The 16,002-nt window shown below is 28.1% G+C and overlaps 7 protein-coding genes across 11 annotated transcripts; 4 read left to right on the top strand and 3 right to left on the bottom strand.

The window, feature by feature from the left end:
* The first annotated feature begins 2,390 nt into the window (after positions 1-2,390).
* Positions 2,391-6,081, top strand: OCT59_004128. 4 transcript variants are annotated; one of them, XM_066148083.1, is made up of 10 exons: positions 2,395-2,515; positions 2,625-2,728; positions 3,125-3,165; positions 3,253-3,322; positions 3,415-3,563; positions 3,655-3,889; positions 3,951-4,121; positions 4,215-4,387; positions 4,630-4,996; positions 5,449-6,081. In XM_066148083.1, exons 2-10 carry the CDS (start codon positions 2,626-2,628, stop codon positions 5,451-5,453), a joined length of 1,314 nt encoding a protein of 437 aa, XP_065996719.1. In that variant the 5' UTR covers positions 2,395-2,515; position 2,625; the 3' UTR covers positions 5,454-6,081. The 4 variants fall into 4 exon arrangements, with proteins under 4 accessions (XP_065996718.1, XP_025174102.1, XP_065996719.1 ...); XM_066148084.1 differs by lacking the exon at positions 5,449-6,081 and adding an exon at positions 5,112-5,190 and having other exon boundaries at positions 2,402-2,515; positions 2,597-2,728; positions 4,561-4,996; XM_066148082.1 differs by having other exon boundaries at positions 2,391-2,728.
* A 137-nt stretch (positions 6,082-6,218) lies between these two features.
* On the top strand, positions 6,219-7,089 carry OCT59_004127 (uncharacterized protein; the record flags this gene model as incomplete). The annotated part of the gene is made up of 2 exons (XM_066148081.1): positions 6,219-6,893; positions 7,045-7,089. 2 exons carry the CDS (start codon positions 6,219-6,221, stop codon positions 7,087-7,089), a joined length of 720 nt encoding a protein of 239 aa, XP_065996717.1.
* Positions 7,090-7,135: 46 nt separating this feature from the next.
* OCT59_004126 (uncharacterized protein) lies at positions 7,136-8,830 on the bottom strand (the record flags this gene model as incomplete). The annotated part of the gene is made up of 1 exon (XM_025309429.2): positions 7,136-8,830. The coding sequence occupies exon 1, from the start codon at positions 8,819-8,821 to the stop codon at positions 7,136-7,138; it is 1,686 nt and encodes a 561-aa protein (XP_025174100.1). The 5' UTR covers positions 8,822-8,830.
* A 93-nt stretch (positions 8,831-8,923) lies between these two features.
* On the bottom strand, positions 8,924-11,109 carry OCT59_004125 (uncharacterized protein; the record flags this gene model as incomplete). The annotated part of the gene is made up of 8 exons (XM_066148080.1): positions 8,924-9,214; positions 9,280-9,317; positions 9,386-9,413; positions 9,486-9,941; positions 10,007-10,398; positions 10,479-10,635; positions 10,697-10,769; positions 10,835-11,109. The coding sequence occupies 8 exons, from the start codon at positions 11,107-11,109 to the stop codon at positions 8,924-8,926; spliced, it is 1,710 nt and encodes a 569-aa protein (XP_065996716.1).
* A 130-nt stretch (positions 11,110-11,239) lies between these two features.
* OCT59_004124 (uncharacterized protein) lies at positions 11,240-12,365 on the top strand. The gene is made up of 8 exons (XM_025319346.2): positions 11,240-11,267; positions 11,340-11,410; positions 11,480-11,546; positions 11,629-11,738; positions 11,825-11,882; positions 11,959-11,997; positions 12,094-12,144; positions 12,213-12,365. The coding sequence occupies exons 1-8, from the start codon at positions 11,262-11,264 to the stop codon at positions 12,282-12,284; spliced, it is 474 nt and encodes a 157-aa protein (XP_025174098.2). The 5' UTR covers positions 11,240-11,261; the 3' UTR covers positions 12,285-12,365.
* Positions 12,366-12,447: 82 nt separating this feature from the next.
* OCT59_004123 (Nuclear transport factor 2) lies at positions 12,448-13,426 on the top strand. The gene is made up of 4 exons (XM_025319345.2): positions 12,448-12,613; positions 12,741-12,812; positions 12,885-12,983; positions 13,071-13,426. The coding sequence occupies exons 1-4, from the start codon at positions 12,524-12,526 to the stop codon at positions 13,176-13,178; spliced, it is 369 nt and encodes a 122-aa protein (XP_025174097.1). The 5' UTR covers positions 12,448-12,523; the 3' UTR covers positions 13,179-13,426.
* On the bottom strand, positions 13,338-15,790 carry OCT59_004122 (uncharacterized protein; the record flags this gene model as incomplete). Of its 2 annotated transcripts, none has more annotated exons than XM_066148078.1 (17): positions 13,338-13,589; positions 13,688-13,793; positions 13,873-13,891; positions 13,979-14,061; positions 14,141-14,190; positions 14,268-14,276; positions 14,368-14,458; positions 14,555-14,688; positions 14,769-14,777; positions 14,863-14,952; positions 15,026-15,034; positions 15,104-15,148; positions 15,228-15,300; positions 15,366-15,383; positions 15,453-15,464; positions 15,542-15,584; positions 15,655-15,790. In XM_066148078.1, the coding sequence occupies 17 exons, from the start codon at positions 15,788-15,790 to the stop codon at positions 13,542-13,544; spliced, it is 975 nt and encodes a 324-aa protein (XP_065996714.1). In that variant the 3' UTR covers positions 13,338-13,541. The 2 variants fall into 2 exon arrangements, with proteins under 2 accessions (XP_065996714.1, XP_065996715.1); XM_066148079.1 differs by having other exon boundaries at positions 13,688-13,791.
* Between the last annotated feature and the right edge of the window lie 212 nt (positions 15,791-16,002).

Raw genomic sequence — 16,002 nt, 5'->3', positions numbered from 1 at the left:
TCTTATAAGTATGGTCCTCTTTAGCCTTTTAGATATCAGACTTTGAAATTGTATAATGGGAGGAGTGGCTTTATTTTTGAGTTAGAACATAATTAATGTTCTCTTTTTTTGGAACGTGTTCTGAACTTGAACTTTAGCTTTTTGGATACTGCAGTCTTTTTAATATCGAACTTTAATCTTTTGGCTTTATTTTGGCTTTGAAAGGTGAGTGTTTTTTTTTTTAAAAAAAAAGTTACTTTATAGAAACGTTTTACTACTTTTTTTTTGTAAGAATTTTCAGCTAAAACAAACTAGACTTTAAGGTAAAAGTTGATTTTTTTTTATTTTTCTTTAATTTAAGAAACATTTTAACATTTCTTTTCGTTATTTTTTTTGTAGGATCATTAGGGTGCCAGATTGGATATGAAATCAGGCTTTAAGATAAAAAAACAGGAAATGTGAGGTATTTTTAATTATAATTAATTAAAAAAGTTCTTTTACATTATTTTGCAGGAAATACATATGATTGGCCAAAAGCAGTTTTGAACGTCAAAATATTTTTGATGTTTCATCTATAGATTAGTTTCAAACGAAACTCAATTTTTTGACCAAAATTTTATCATATTATTAACTTTCACTTATAAAAAATGATTGTTATGCTATTAAAATTCTCTTTCTTTAACTTAATTTTACTGCATAAAACCCTTAATTCAAGAAATTATTAAAAATTGAAATCATAAGGTTATTTTTAAAATTCCATTGTGAATTAAATTTATTGAGCAATTTTGGGATGTAGTAAAACAATTTACATGAAATAATTGTGATTATATTTTAAAAATTAGAGAAAACAGTTTTTGATGATATTTTAAATTCAGTATTCCTAATATAAATTTGAAAATATGCTAGGTGGAGTTAAAAATTTATGGATGCATATAAAAATGGATTGAAGGAAATAGAAGTTTTATATGCAGTTAAAAAATATATATCTTACAGATATATTCCAAATAATGTAATTAACGTATATATAACAATATTAAATAAATTGATAATATATAAGTTATGTACATAATTTATATATCATATCACATAATATTTATATAGTTAAAATTTGGCCACTTTTTTGCCTATTATCTGGCTTTAGATAATGCATACTATATATTATATATATGGTATTTATGAAAAAATGTAATTAAAAATTTAAGTAGTATATTAAAAGTATGTCAGATCTGAGTTTTTTTAGTAATTTTCAGAATCCTATCAGACTTGATATAAAATCAATTTAATTTGATTTGATTTTATTTAATACTTTTTTTAAATTAATTTATATTGAGTTTAAAAAAATTAATTTGATTTGATAACTTGACTTGATTTTTTCAAATTGAGTTCAAAACTTCAAATTTATTTTAAAATTAATTTAACTTGGATATTTTATAATATAATGAGTAGATTACTATAAATTAATAATATTAGTTGGTAGCATTTATTTTTATGTATTTTTTTTATTAAAAAAAATAAAAAAAATTACCAATTTTCTTTTTGAATAAAAGTCATTTAAGTAATTTTATTAAATGATTTTATTTTATAAAAAATTCAATTTAAGCTTAAAAACAATTACTTAACAAAAAAAATTATTATAATAAAATAATAAAAATATGATTTTATATATAATTTTTTTTATTTTATTTTTTAATTTATTTTAATTTTTCTTTATTTATATTAACTATTATTTTCTAAAAGTTTAACTTAGTAATTATATACTAGTAGTTGCATTTTTACTTAATAAAGTATATTATTAAAATTAAATTGCAAATTAATTTTTAGTTTATAGTTTATATTGCTATAATATTTTATACTTTTATTAGCAAAATAAATTTGTAAATTTCTTTGAATATGATTATTTTATATTGATATGATAATATTTTGTAAAAAGTTTTACTAATGTTATATGCAAGTAAAATATTTAATGCAGGTTTAATATATTTGTATTATTAAAAAATATATTAATAGTTAATATCAGATATACTGATATTTATTTAAATTATTATTTAGAATTTTTAAGGTTTCAAAGATTTTTTTAAAAGTAAAGAGAATCTAGATGTTTTTTTTGATATAAATTATATTATTTATTACTATTTTCTTAATTAAATCTTATAATATAGATAATATAGATAGATTTTTTTTTTAAAAAAAAAATTATAATCTAAAAATAAAAATATGCGACAAATAAATTTTATACTATTATAGTATCACCACAGTTATCTGCAGTTTATAAAACTTCATTACTCCCTGTAGGATGATAGGTGTTGCTGTGCCCAAAAGATTTTTGAGTACACTTTAATGACAAAATAGATTAATATATATAAAAAAAAGACGCCATAAATCCGTGTTATTTCCCCTCTTTTTTTTTTGTTTTATAATTAGAAAAACTCTTGCCTCTTTCCGAAATCTTTATTAGGCCTTCGCTCCTTCTTTTGCAAATTTAAAGTCGGGTTGATTTTAATCTTTAGAGTTACCTAATAACTTAAGACTTACTTAGGTATTGACAGGAAACATAAACCAATTTACACTTGAGACATTTTTTGTTATCAGTGAGTAAAAAAAACTAAATCTATGGCAGCGAATCATCACCACCATATGTCAAATAGTATGGCTAATAGTTCACATAGTCTACACTCGTCAAATGTTGTGGGTGTGCACTATAGAGTTGGAAAAAAAATCGGAGAGGGGAGCTTTGGTGTCATCTTTGAAGGTAATTTTTTTTTTTTTTAGAGATTTTGAGATTTTTCAATAGTATTGTCTCGGCCATTTTCTTTAATGTATTTTCTTCGGAGCTTGGATGCCCTTATAGGGAGAACCTTTATTAATATTGAAAGCTCCAAATAGTTCCTAAATAAAATAATGCCGGGAATTCTTTTTATTTGAAAAATATAGTTTTGGAAAATCTATTAGTATTTTGTTCAATTGAATACAAGCAATGAAATTGTAATGAAGAAATGAATAATAATATCGTCATTTATAAATATTATCCGTTTGATCAATCTTCCCATTTTTTCAAACCAATAAATAAAAATTATTGTAAACCTTATTTTACTTATCATTATATTATATTATTATTCTTACTTATTTTGTTCATTTTATTATTCAGGAACAAATTTGTTAAATAACCAACAAGTTGCCATAAAATTCGTAAGTTATACAAAAATGCTTTTTATATTCAACTATAATTGAATGGAAAGTAATTTATTGATTAGATTTCAAATTAATCTTATTCAGGAACCACGAAAAAGTGATGCACCTCAACTTCGAGATGAATATCGTACATACAAAATTTTAGCTGGATCAGGTATACATTGCACTTCCTACAATTGGTTTTTTTTTTGTTGAATGAATATTAGAGAATTTTTTATTAATATTATAAAATTACCCTCTACAAAGCGGGTATACCCAGCGTATATTATTTTGGTCAAGAGGGTTTACATAATATACTGGTAATTGACCTTCTTGGGCCTAGTCTGGAAGATTTATTTGATATGTGTGGTAGAAAATTCAGTACTAAGACAGTTGTAATGGTAGCCAAGCAAATGGTACGTAAATGAATTATTTATTATTATATTTAAGCAGATACATTATTACTACTATTATTATTTATCATTGTCTATAAATATTTATTATTAGCTCACACGAGTGCAAACCATTCACGAAAAGAATCTTATCTACCGAGATATTAAACCTGATAATTTTTTGATTGGTCGTCCAGGAACGAAAAGTGCAAATATAGTTCACGTTGTCGACTTCGGTATGGCAAAGCAATATCGTGATCCAAAAACAAAACAACATATTCCATATCGAGAAAGGAAAAGTTTAAGCGGCACAGCTAGATATATGAGTATTAATACGCATTTGGGAAGAGGTAAATATTAAAATCTTGTTTTCATTATTATTTTAAATATTAATTGGTATTTATATGCCAGAACAATCAAGACGGGATGATTTAGAAGCTCTTGGCCACGTCTTTATGTACTTTTTAAGAGGAGGACTACCTTGGCAAGGACTGAAGGCAGCTACCAATAAACAAAAATATGAAAAAATTGGTGAAAAGAAACAATCAACACCGATTAAAGATTTATGTGAAGGTTTTCCAGGTGAATGAAGAACTTTTTCTTGCCATGTTACTATTTTATATATATGTTACTAATCTAAAATTATATATAATTGTAAAATTATTTCATTGTTAGAGGAATTTGGAATTTATCTCAATTATGTTCGTAAATTGGGTTTTGAAGAAAATCCGGATTATGATTTTCTGAGGGAACTTTTTACCAAAGTATTGAAAAATTCGAATGAAGTAGAAGATGGAGTGTACGATTGGATGTTGTTGAACGGTGGTAAAGGTTGGGAAGCAAGCTCGGTAAGAACGATTTTTTATTTCTAGGAATTTCTATTTACTTAAGTATTTCATAATTATTTAAAACTTTTATCGTTGAGATAAATGGATGGGAATGTAGTCCTTCCAGATTTCTTATTATTTGCTTTCCATCATCTTATCGCTTTTTGGTTTGTGCAAACCACACACATCGATAGCGGAAAGATGACAATACACACAAAGTTGAGACTAACACCCGCCTTGCACTTCACGGCACCTCCTCTCAGCAATATAGTTCGAACGCTGGCATTCATCAATCTTCCCATCTTCATCATCATCATGGCTCATCTGATCCACGGCTTGTGCGTTCATCACTCCACCGTGGTCCATCTATGAACCGAAGCCATCAAACCCCACCATCACCTGCCTTGCCTCATCCCAGTACAAAAGCACAGAGAGGGACAGGAAAAAAACATAATAGTACAAATATGCATGCTGGAATAGATGACTTGAATAACCCATACTCAGGCCGTGCCGGTATGAATGGTGGTAATGGCGGAAATAACGCAGGCGTTCAGGGGAACAATGGTGCGGATTCGAATTCCCACAGAAGACGAGGAATTTGGCAAAAATTTATCGGCGTTATTACATGTAGTATGTGTAGCTAAGTTTTTATTATTCATTTTCTTTTTCTTTTAAAAAAAACTTTATTGTACATTTCTGAAGTACGTGTGCGCGTGTGCGCGTATATGTAATTTCATTTTAATAGTCGTGAGAGGAGGAAAATAATTCCGCGGATATTATTTATAATTATTATTAAATTTATATATATCTATGTTCGAATATATAAAAATCGAAGGATTTTCCATATATATTAAGATTTCATATATTTCTTTTCTATAATTGGAAGATAAAATAATTTTGGAGGGTTTTTGGGCGAATTTTTCTACATAACAGAGGCAATTCTTTTTTATGGGAATATAAATAACGTTCCACAAGTAATAACTTTTTAATTATTATGATCATTAGTTCTAATTTCTGTTATCTTTTTTATTCATTTTTGGTATGTTTTCCTCTTGGTCGGCTATATCCATCTAAACTTTAAGGTTGACCTGGAACCGGTTTTACCAAGTTTTTTCAAGGGCAACAAACCAAGAATCAAAAATTTTTAAACAATTTTGCATTTCTGGATCATAATTTCTATTTCTCCTTCGACGTAAAAAACAGAGATTCAATCTTTAATCACCACAAGACATTTTGATCAAATTGTAATATTTCAATATTTTCTCAAAAATACTTTCTTTTATTATAACAGATCCGATTTCAAAAATTGGTAGATTTTTTTAATAATACACTTTCAAACCGTATATATACATACACTGTTTTTTTATAACTATAAAATTTTTCTAGGGTTTTCTGTTAATTATTTTTTTTTTTGGGTGGAAAAAAACAAAAAAAAAGCCAAGTAAAAAACTTTATGTATTCTTACTTGATTGTCTTAGTTACTTTATTTGTTTAACTTTGTCTGTGTAATACTTTTTTCTGCAAACTAATAGAATTTTTTAATTTTTTTGGTTTTTTATTTTAATTTTAAATAATAACTTTTTTTTTTTAAAAAAAAATTTTTTTATCGTTAAGTAAAAAAATGCGTTTTCAATCAATCAATAGAGCTTATAGATAGCGGTTATTATTTATAAAAAAATTTGTATACTTCTATTTTTAATAATTTACTTCCTTAGAATAAAACTAAAAAAAAATACACATTTGTGATACCTAGAAGTGTGGTGATACACATTACTTTAAAGTTTAAACATCATGTGATTTTATGATTCATAAACTATAAAAACTCCATTCTTTCTTCCAGCTTACAAATAAAATGAGTACGAGACGAAACAGAGTTCAGGCATCAAAGTTTTTAGGATTTGAAGAGAATAATTTATATTATGATCAATATAACATTGCGGCTGAAACATTTTTCGAGAGTTTTGAGACGGAAGAAAATGAAGAGTCTGATTGTGATTCTTCCTATTCAATAACAGCGGAAAAATTGGAATCCTATTCATCTGATACCTTCGAAAACTCAACTTTGAATTGTACTTCCTCAGCACCTTCGATAACAACAATATCGGATCCCACGGAAGATATCAACATATCTAATTGTCCTATTTGTTTGCAAGTTTATCAAGAGCAATGTTATTTGTATCCTTGTTATCACACTTTCTGTGTCTCTTGCATTCGTCAGTGGCTTTATGTTACACCCGACTGTCCTTTGTGTAAATTCAAAGTTGAATTTTTAATTACTGATGTAGACGATTCAAAAGGGACATTTACCAAGCTTTATATAGATGGTACGATGGAGAATGATAAGAATGATATTAGGAGTAAGATGAAACAACAAAAATGGATCTCAGAGATATCTAATATAACCGAACATAACAGCGATTTAAAATCAATAAGAAATAAAATTTATTCAGAAAACCTTTTTCCAACAAATGTTCCTAATTTAAAAAGTAAAAAGATTTTTACATTTAATAAGTACGATACTGAACGCGTAAGGCCTTTTATAACACGCGATTTAATAGTTTTACTTTCTGACGCTTATGACGTGGTGGTCGATGAATATGTCTTTTCGGTGATATCATCATTTTATAAACAAAAAAAAACAAAAAATGAAATTATTGAAAAGCTAAAACCTTGGTTAGGAAAGTCAACAGAAAAATTTATACATGAAATTACTCAGTTTATAGAGAGTGAATTGAATATTGATACTTGGGACAAATTAGTGAGCTATGCTTAAATAATATCTTCATTGTCTATAGAGGAATTCATAGCGTCTTCCTTTCCTTTTTTTTCATCCACAAACCACAAAATGGGTATTGATAAAAAAATAAGTACAAATAATAATAAAAATCCATATCTAATTTCACCTGTAACATCAACTATTATAGCTATTAAAGATGGTCCAAACCAACTTGATCCTTTATCAGTTATAGCATAAAGTGCAAAAAATTCAGTTTCTCTTCCACGTGGAACTAATTCTGCAAACATTGTCCTACAATAACTTTGAAGAGGTCCCAGAACGAATCCAAACCACACAGCCATAAAATAAAGTTCACCCGAACTCCTTAAACCACCAAATGGTAGAATTAACCCTAGACACCCATAAATAGGAATAAATAATAGCATGAAAAGAAGCAAAATGGTCGTTTTTTTAACACTAAGCTTAATAAAATATGGAAATAATAAAGTTGAGATTAAAGCGGAAATCGGAGCTATCAATGTTAAGGTAATCAAACCCGGTGTCTTTATATTCAAAGTAGTCTTAGCGAAAAGCAAAGCTACTGATAATATAGTGGTGCAGCTGTCTGATACGAGAATCCAAACAATCAAAAATCGAAAAGTCATTTCCAACTTTTTAACTTGTAAAATTGTTTTCCATAACCTTCTCCAAGAGAATGTCACGTAATTTATCCATCTTATTTTACTTTCTTCATTAAGAAATAAAGGAGGACCCGGCCTAGGTTGTAGCCATTTACTGACAAATAAAGAAAATAAAAACCACCAAATTCCAGAAAGAAAGACCCCAATTTGTAGACTATAAATGGTAGAACGTAATAAAAATGAAATAAGCAAACAAATAATTAAAAGGATTATACCACCAAAGTATCCACTCGCAAAACCACGTGCAGATATATGAGCCGATATACGATCTTTAGTTTTTAATAAATTTTCTTTAAGATTAATTAATATTGGATCTTTTGAACTCAAAAGACTTCGATCCTCTAAAGTACTTTCATCATCTTCGATTTGTGTATCATGTTCATGCGTTTTATTTTTATCTATTATATAGTTTTTTATTTCATTTGAAATTTTTCTTACATCACTATGATTTCTAACTATAACTGGTAAAAACCCGTTAAAGCAAACAAAAGCTGCACCAAAACTTACGTTTCCAATAATAGTTAAAATACCAGCTATTATATATGAGCCAGAAGGAATCAATAAAAATAACATTGCTGATATACTTCCAACAAAGGCAAAATTCAGAAGCAACGTTTTGCGCATTGCCCCATGATCTGCTGTCGCTCCAATTGAAATTGTCGTAATTGCTTGCAATATTACGCTTAATGAAAATGTATATAAACTGAACGATGCCGTATCAATCCAAAATCCAAATATATTTACTACACATCGTAATCCTTCTTTAGCAGTTTTACAAGGCGTTCGATCAATGCTAGTTACACCCTTCTCTGAAGCAAAGTGTTCTAAAATTAAAGGTATAAAACTTGATATTGAAACTACAGAATAAACCTCACAGGCAAATGCGTAAAGATACCATGCAAATAATTCTTTTTTTGTTAAAATAGGTTCCTGATTTTCGTTTATTTTAAGCTGTTCGATTGTAGTTTTATTCGGAAGAGTTGTGCTTGAATTGTTAATCGCAACGTTGGGATTTATTTCTATGTCAAATTCATCCATATCGAATTTAATTGAATTAATTTGAAATTGGCAAGTTTCTTATATTTATGTAACACATAATGCGGTGTTACAGTACGTAGCCAATTATCGTTATTTTATAATCTAACAAAGTGGAACATTAACTGCCAATCCTCCTTGGCTTGTTTCTTTATATTTTGTTTGCATATCTATACCAGTTTGACGCATTGTTTCAATTACTTGATCGAGTGTAACTTTTGCGACCGATCTGCTCCTTAATGCAAGCTGAGCAGCTCCTAGTGCTTTTATCCCACCTAATGCATTTCGCTCAATACACGGTATCTGTACTAACCCATCAATCGGATCGCAGGTTAATCCGAGATTGTGTTCCATACCGATTTCTGCGGCATCTTCAATCTGTTCTAGGGTGCCTCCCTATATGAAAAAAATTTTTTTTTTTAGGATATATTTATTTGTTTAGATAGATGTTTTAAACATACCATTACTGCGGCAAACGCTGCTGCCGCCATGCTACAAGCTGTATAAGTACTGAACATTAATAAATATTGTTAAATGTAAACACATTAATCGTTAGGTATTACATACCAACACCGATTTCTCCTTGACAACCCATCTTTCGTTTTAATATACAAAAATTGTTTTAATACATAAATTTGACATTCACGTCTAAAAACTTATTTATTACCTCTGCTGCGCTAATGCTAGCTCTTTTTTTATAAAGCATGCCAATAGCGGCACTTGTAAATAAAAAATCCATAATTTCTTTTTCAGAACTTTGCTCTGATATGAATTCCAGATAATATTTAAGAACAGCAGGAATAACGCCACTTGCCCCATTAGTAGGAGCTGTAACAACTTTACCACCTGCTGCATTTTCTTCATTTACAGCAATAGCATAAACCGAAATAACATCTAAAACGTTTACTGTTATTGACTTTCTAGTGGCCGCTGCTAAAGGTTGTAATAATGAATTTTTTATTGCAGTATAATTTGATGAGTTTTGAGGATACATGTCTTTTAAAAGCTTATTGTATAATCCTGGTGCCCTTCTACGAACTTTTAAAGAACCCGGCAAATATTCTACTGTGCTTAGACATCCGTTTCGTATACTTTGATCCATTATATTCCATATCTCCATTACCTAATTAATAGAATTATGATTAAATAGTATCTTAAATTAATTTACAATTATTGCTAATAAAATACCTTTTTTTTTATTTCTCCTTTACTGCGCCACTGCAATTCGTTCTGATAGACCATTTGAGCAATGGTCATGTTCTCCCGTTTACAAATTTGTAAAAGTTCTCCGGCAGTACTGAATGGAAATGCGGAAGACATAGCATTTTGTTTTTGTTTAATAAGATCATTATTATTTTTGCGAAAAATATTTTTCCTATTTTCATGGATTTCGGTTTCACCAATAATAAATCCTCCGCCAGTTGAAAAAAATTCACTGGAGGCTACACAATCTCCTTGTTCATCGAAAGCAATAAATCGCATACCATTAGGATGTATAGGTAAAGATTCATGATAATGAAAAATAATGTGTTTTTCTGGAATAAATTTAATAGGATTCATTCCATCTAATTTGAGAATGTCTTGATTCCATAACAATAATCAGACTAAAGTGATTAATTAGATCAATAAAATTAAAAATCATTAGCGTTATAAATTTAACCTGTTTCGTATATTTGTGCAATCCGTGGTACTATTTTTGCCGTATCTATCTCATCTGGAGTCTCTCCTTCCAATCCCATTAAAATTGCATTAGGGGTACCATGGCCTTTGCCAGTTAGAGCAAGTGATCCATATAGATCAATACGAATTCTTGTAATCTAGTTAAACAAATTCACTTATTAAGTATTAAGTAAATATGGAAAATGTTCTTTACCTTACCTTATGAAATACATTATTTTGTTTTAGTTCTTCTATAAATTTCTTGGCAGCTCGCATTGGACCGACGGTATGACTATTTAAAATTTGACCCAAATTTATGAATGATATTTTGGATATTATAGTGTGACCGTTACAAACCTTGAGGATGGACCAATACCAATACTAAAGAGATCAAATGTACTAATAACAGCATCATTCTCGTTGGTATTGGAAACTTTCGATGCAGAGAGAGAATTAAATTCAACCTTAGAGCTATATGAATTATATGTTCTAAAATTTGTTGCTTCTCGAACAGTTTGTTCAAAGTTAAATATTTTTCTCGTAAAAAATTGATGTCGTCGTTGCCCAATATGAGAGACAAGACCAATTCTTAATGTATTATGTGTTATATTAAGAAATTGTAAAATTCTCATTTTTGTTCAACTAAAAAACGTAATAATTATCTTTACATGATCGGCACAGTTTATATAATCTATCATGACGGTTTTATTTATGTAATACATAATAAATAGTATAAATACGGCGGTTCGTAAAAAAAAAAAAAAAAAATTCTTGTTCTTCGAAAATGAATGTATGTGAAGAAAATGGTTTTGATCGAATAGTACAATAACTTATTTGATTAATCAAATATTTACCTTCATAGCCGGTATTAAAAAGTAAACTTCCATTAATGTGTCAAACTCTTTTTGAAGCTAAAGCTGCAAAAAAATTAACGTGAGTTATTCTTTTTTTTTTACGTTTCATATTATCATTATATTTATCAATTTAATTATTTATCATTAGATTTGCGGATATTGGCAAAAAGATTAACAAAGATGAAGTTTGGGTTGCAGCAGTTTTTTATGGACAGGTTTAATAAAATTTTATTATAAATGAACAGTTGTGTAATTTTTTTTGTAGCCTTTTTTTTTTAAAAAAAAAATTATTTTAAGGCTAAACCTGATGAATCGGATCTAAAGGAACTAAGCATTGTGTTGGATATTAGAGAAAATTATTTGATTAATGATTTTGGGACTAAAACTTATTTCCCCGATCGTGGAGGGTAATTCATTACTTGTGTAATTTGTTCTCTAAAAGCGAGAAGATTCATGAAAGGAACTTTATTAATTTCTTTTAATTTTCATCAAGATTATTTCAAATGCCACCAACTGATCCTGTTATTTATCGGTTCTATGAAATATTGCAGGTGAAGTTAAACTATAATGTTAATTGGTAATAAATAAATGATTAATGTCTTAATAATTGATTTCTTAATGTTTTAGGTGTATGGATATCCACTTAAGGCAGTGATTCATGAAAAGGTAAAATCATCGAACTGAAATTAATAATAAATTTAAAAATTTTGTTGTATTTATCAGTTTACATGAAATCAAATCGCTTATTGATCAATTTAATAGTTTGGTGATGGGATTATGTCTGCAATTGATTTTACCGCAAAAGTTGACAAGGTATTTGTTTATTATTTAATTATTTTATATGTATTTAATGATTCATGTTAATATTTCGAAATATACAGATTAAGAAAGAAGACCATGAAAAAGTTAAAATAACATTTGAAGGTAAGTTTTTGCCATACAGAAAATGGTAGATGTAAAGTGTTGTTATAATTGTTATGATTTCATCTATTTTTAATAAAATGGTCAAAAATGATCGATGTCATCTTAAACGCATGTGCAAATATCACGGGATGTACTGTAATTCTTATCTGCCAATAAGATGCTGTAAATTTGTAATATACGAAATCAATATATTTTTTTTCTTTTACTACTTTAACTGTTAAAAATTCCGATTTGTTATTATTGAAACCGAAAAAAAGAAATTTGACAAATGGCTGACCTTAATACACTTGCAAGCCAATTCGTTCAATATTATTACCAAGTGTTTCAATCCGACAGAAGTAATCTTAAGCCACTTTATGTGAGTACTTTAGTAGAAGTTTAGATTTCGTGCTTTTTATTACGTGCAAATTTAATTTATGCCCGGCTTAATTAACTAAATTTATTTGTTTATTTTTCGCGTAAAATATTTGATAATTCCATATCAGCGTGACGATTCTATGCTAACTTTCGAAGGTGCTCCATTTAAAGGAGTGAATGATATTATCGGAAAATTGACTGTATATATATTACATATTTTTTTTTGATTATTATATTTTTAAAATTTTCTGAAATAATTTCATTTTTGTTAGTCTTTGCCATTTCAGCAAGTGGCACACCGTATTGCTACTTTAGATGCTCAGCCAAGTATTAATAATGGAATAATTGTGATGGTCACTGGCGAATTGCTGGTAAATTATCCAAATTATTGCAAATTTATTGGATTTTAACCTACTCTTATTTCAAACTAAACACGTCAAATCTAAATTTTACCAAAGATTGACCAGGAAACCAACGCAACAAGATTTTCACAAGCTTTTCAACTTATTCCCGATAGTGGTAACTATTGGGTACTTAATGATGTTTTCCGGTTAAACTATGGTTAATATTTTATATTTTATTCCCAAAACAATGTTAATGTTGAAGATTTATTGTACATTTATGATATAAACTTGAAATAAGAAATTCCTTATTAACATTGTATTCAACCAAATAATTAATTTATTGTCCTTTTATCATATCAAAAATTATTCAATAATAAATATCATTACTGCATTTCTATTGCAATTCAAAATTTTTTTATTATACACGACACTACAAAAAATGTTAAAAATACAACAATTTGATTGATCATATTTGCCTCTCAAATCCCGATCGTTAATTCATAGTAACAACATGTTTGCAGATAGAAAAAATATATATAATTTATATATGAATTCAAAATAAAAAAAAAGGTAATTAAACTGTGATTACGCGTCGACATTAGATAAGGTACAATCTCTTTTGATATGCCCTTCCTATGCACATACATATGTGTAATTATAACGATTCAATAAAATTAACATTTTATATACTAAATAAACATTTCATATATTAAAATAAAAATGCATCATACCTGTTTACAATTATAGCAAACTTTAGAATCTGGTGGTAAATCACAATCTCTACTTTGATGACCGGGAAGACCACAATTATAGCATTTTGGTTCCTTATCACAATCTCTAAAAAAATGATATTATATATAAATTTGTTATGGTAACCGCAATGTGTGGTTAAATAATTTAAATAAATTCAATTTACCGTTGAAGATGTCCATGTTCTACAAGTTCATAAAGTCCAGTAAACAATTAATAATCATATTAAGTGGAAAACGCGTGAAATATTTGAAAATTGAAATATATCTTACCGCCACAACTATAGCATTTCTTGCTATTACTACTATTACTATTACAATTTTTAGCCAAATGTCCAGTTTTACCACAATTATAGCTTAAAGAATTTCAAATATTAAAATATGTAAACGGAAAAAATAAACAGTAACAAGAAATGAAAATTTTCAAATTTATACCATTTTGCACCACCTCCTGATCGCGAACAATTACGAGACAAGTGGCCAGTCTAGAATGTAATATAATTAAAATTAAAATTTAGAACTCAATAGACACAATTTTTATTTTATTAAATAAAATAAATACCTTTCCACACTAAAGGAACAAGATTTTTTTTTTAAAAAAATTAAAATTAATTCATCAAGGATAGGATATATAGTTAAAAATTTAAAGTAATACTACATGCCGTATAACATGCTTGCGAAGATCCATATTCATTATCAGTATTATCATCATCGCAATCCTTGGCAAAATGCCCATAATTTCCACATTTAAAACTGTAAACATAATTATTAAAAATTTATCGTCTAGTTACTTAGAAATATAAGAAAGTAAGAAGGAAAGAAAAAACAAATAAATGTATATATTTTTACCATTTCCCACGGCTTCCATAGTCACCTCCGTTACCATAATCTGTACAATCACGCGCAAAATGACCTACTTGTCCACATTTATGGCATCTTCCACCGCTTCCACTATTAGGGCAATCGCGTGATAAATGACCGTGCTATAAAATTAACGTTTAACAAAATTATAATTCAATTTGATGTTAAGGATTTATTATTGATATTGATTATTTTAAACAACCTGTCCGCACTAATGATAAATAAAATAAGTAATATTTACATATTAGAAAAATGCATGTTATAAATTAGGCAAAAAGTTTCAAGAATTTACGTACAGTATAACACGATCCTTTAGATCCATATCCTGAATTATATTTATCATCGTTATCTTGATCTGCATCACAGTTTCTAGCTATATGACCTTGCTATAATATTATTAAGTTAATGATATGAATTACATAAGACCACTTATAGAAATTTCGTTGTAAAAATTCATACTTTGCCACACTATTATAATTAAAATATTAATTAGTTAAAGTCAAGTGAAACAAGTAAACGAATAAAGTAAAAGATCACCTTGTAACACTCGCCCGAGTTCGAATCTGAACGACATTCACGAGACTTCATTAGGAATGAAAATTTTTGTAAGTTATCAAATTTTATTAAATTGCACGATTGAATATACTTTAAGTATACTAACCAAATGGCCAGGTTTACCACATGTATAGCACGTTTTCTCTCTATTTTCTTTGGGTTGTTCATCACAATTACGGCTTAAATCATTCCAGTTCAATTAATATTCAGTTAAATTGCGTTCAGAAATCATTACATGCCGTACCTAATATGCCCTTCTTTTCTATTATTTAAAGTCGCGTTAATGCAAAAGTCTTTTTTAAAAAAGATTTAATAAAATAAAAATACTTACCCGCATTTATAACTGTAAGTGCGAAGAATAATTAATTTAAACGATCAAAATTTTTAGATATTATAAATTAAGATAATGAGTGCACTTACCAGCCGTCGTTGGTATTGTGACAATCTCGAGCAAAGTGATCGCCTACAAGAAAACACGAAGACTGTAAGCTTGCATCAATAAAAATATTATTAAAAAATATACATATATTTACCACCGCATTTATAACAGCCACTACTGCTACGACCACTTTGATATACCATTATCGTTATTGGTTCAACAAATGGAAGAAAAGGATAATCTTTCGAATACCTGATAAAAATGTCATAAATATCTAGTGTTTTTTTCATGATTTTAGCCAGCTTTATGCGGATTTATTCGCACGCATATGCATACAAATGATACATGAACAGTGACCTTGTTTGACTAACCAGACAAAAAGAGTTTAGAGAGTTTAGACACATGATACAGATTACGGATTTTATATCGGAGAATTAATATTTACCTTAAAAAATTTTATAACATATAACAAAAAGTTTCTTCAAAAGTGAACAAGTTTAAT

Source organism: Rhizophagus irregularis, chromosome 12 (assembly GCF_026210795.1).
Source record: "Rhizophagus irregularis chromosome 12, complete sequence".
In the NCBI taxonomy this organism is placed as follows: domain Eukaryota; kingdom Fungi; phylum Glomeromycota; class Glomeromycetes; order Glomerales; family Glomeraceae; genus Rhizophagus; species Rhizophagus irregularis.
Note: the sequence above shows the minus strand (reverse complement) of the source record. Positions and strands in the feature narration are given on the sequence as shown.

Coding starts and splice junctions, on each gene's coding strand:
- OCT59_004124 (XM_025319346.2), top strand. Junction 11,411..11,479: donor AAAGCTGCAAAAAAATTAAC/GTGAGTTATTCT, acceptor ATTTATCATTAG/ATTTGCGGATATTGGCAAAA. Junction 11,883..11,958: donor GGTTCTATGAAATATTGCAG/GTGAAGTTAAAC, acceptor TTAATGTTTTAG/GTGTATGGATATCCACTTAA.
- OCT59_004128 (XM_066148084.1), top strand. CDS start 2,614: ATGTCAAATAGTATGGCTAATAGTTCACATAGTCTACACTCGTCAAAT. Junction 4,122..4,214: donor TTTATGTGAAGGTTTTCCAG/GTGAATGAAGAA, acceptor TTTCATTGTTAG/AGGAATTTGGAATTTATCTC. Junction 4,997..5,111: donor TATCGGCGTTATTACATGTA/GTATGTGTAGCT, acceptor TCATTTTAATAG/TCGTGAGAGGAGGAAAATAA.
- OCT59_004123 (XM_025319345.2), top strand. CDS start 12,524: ATGGCTGACCTTAATACACTTGCAAGCCAATTCGTTCAATATTATTAC. Junction 12,614..12,740: donor GTAATCTTAAGCCACTTTAT/GTGAGTACTTTA, acceptor ATTCCATATCAG/CGTGACGATTCTATGCTAAC. Junction 12,984..13,070: donor TGGTCACTGGCGAATTGCTG/GTAAATTATCCA, acceptor ATTTTACCAAAG/ATTGACCAGGAAACCAACGC.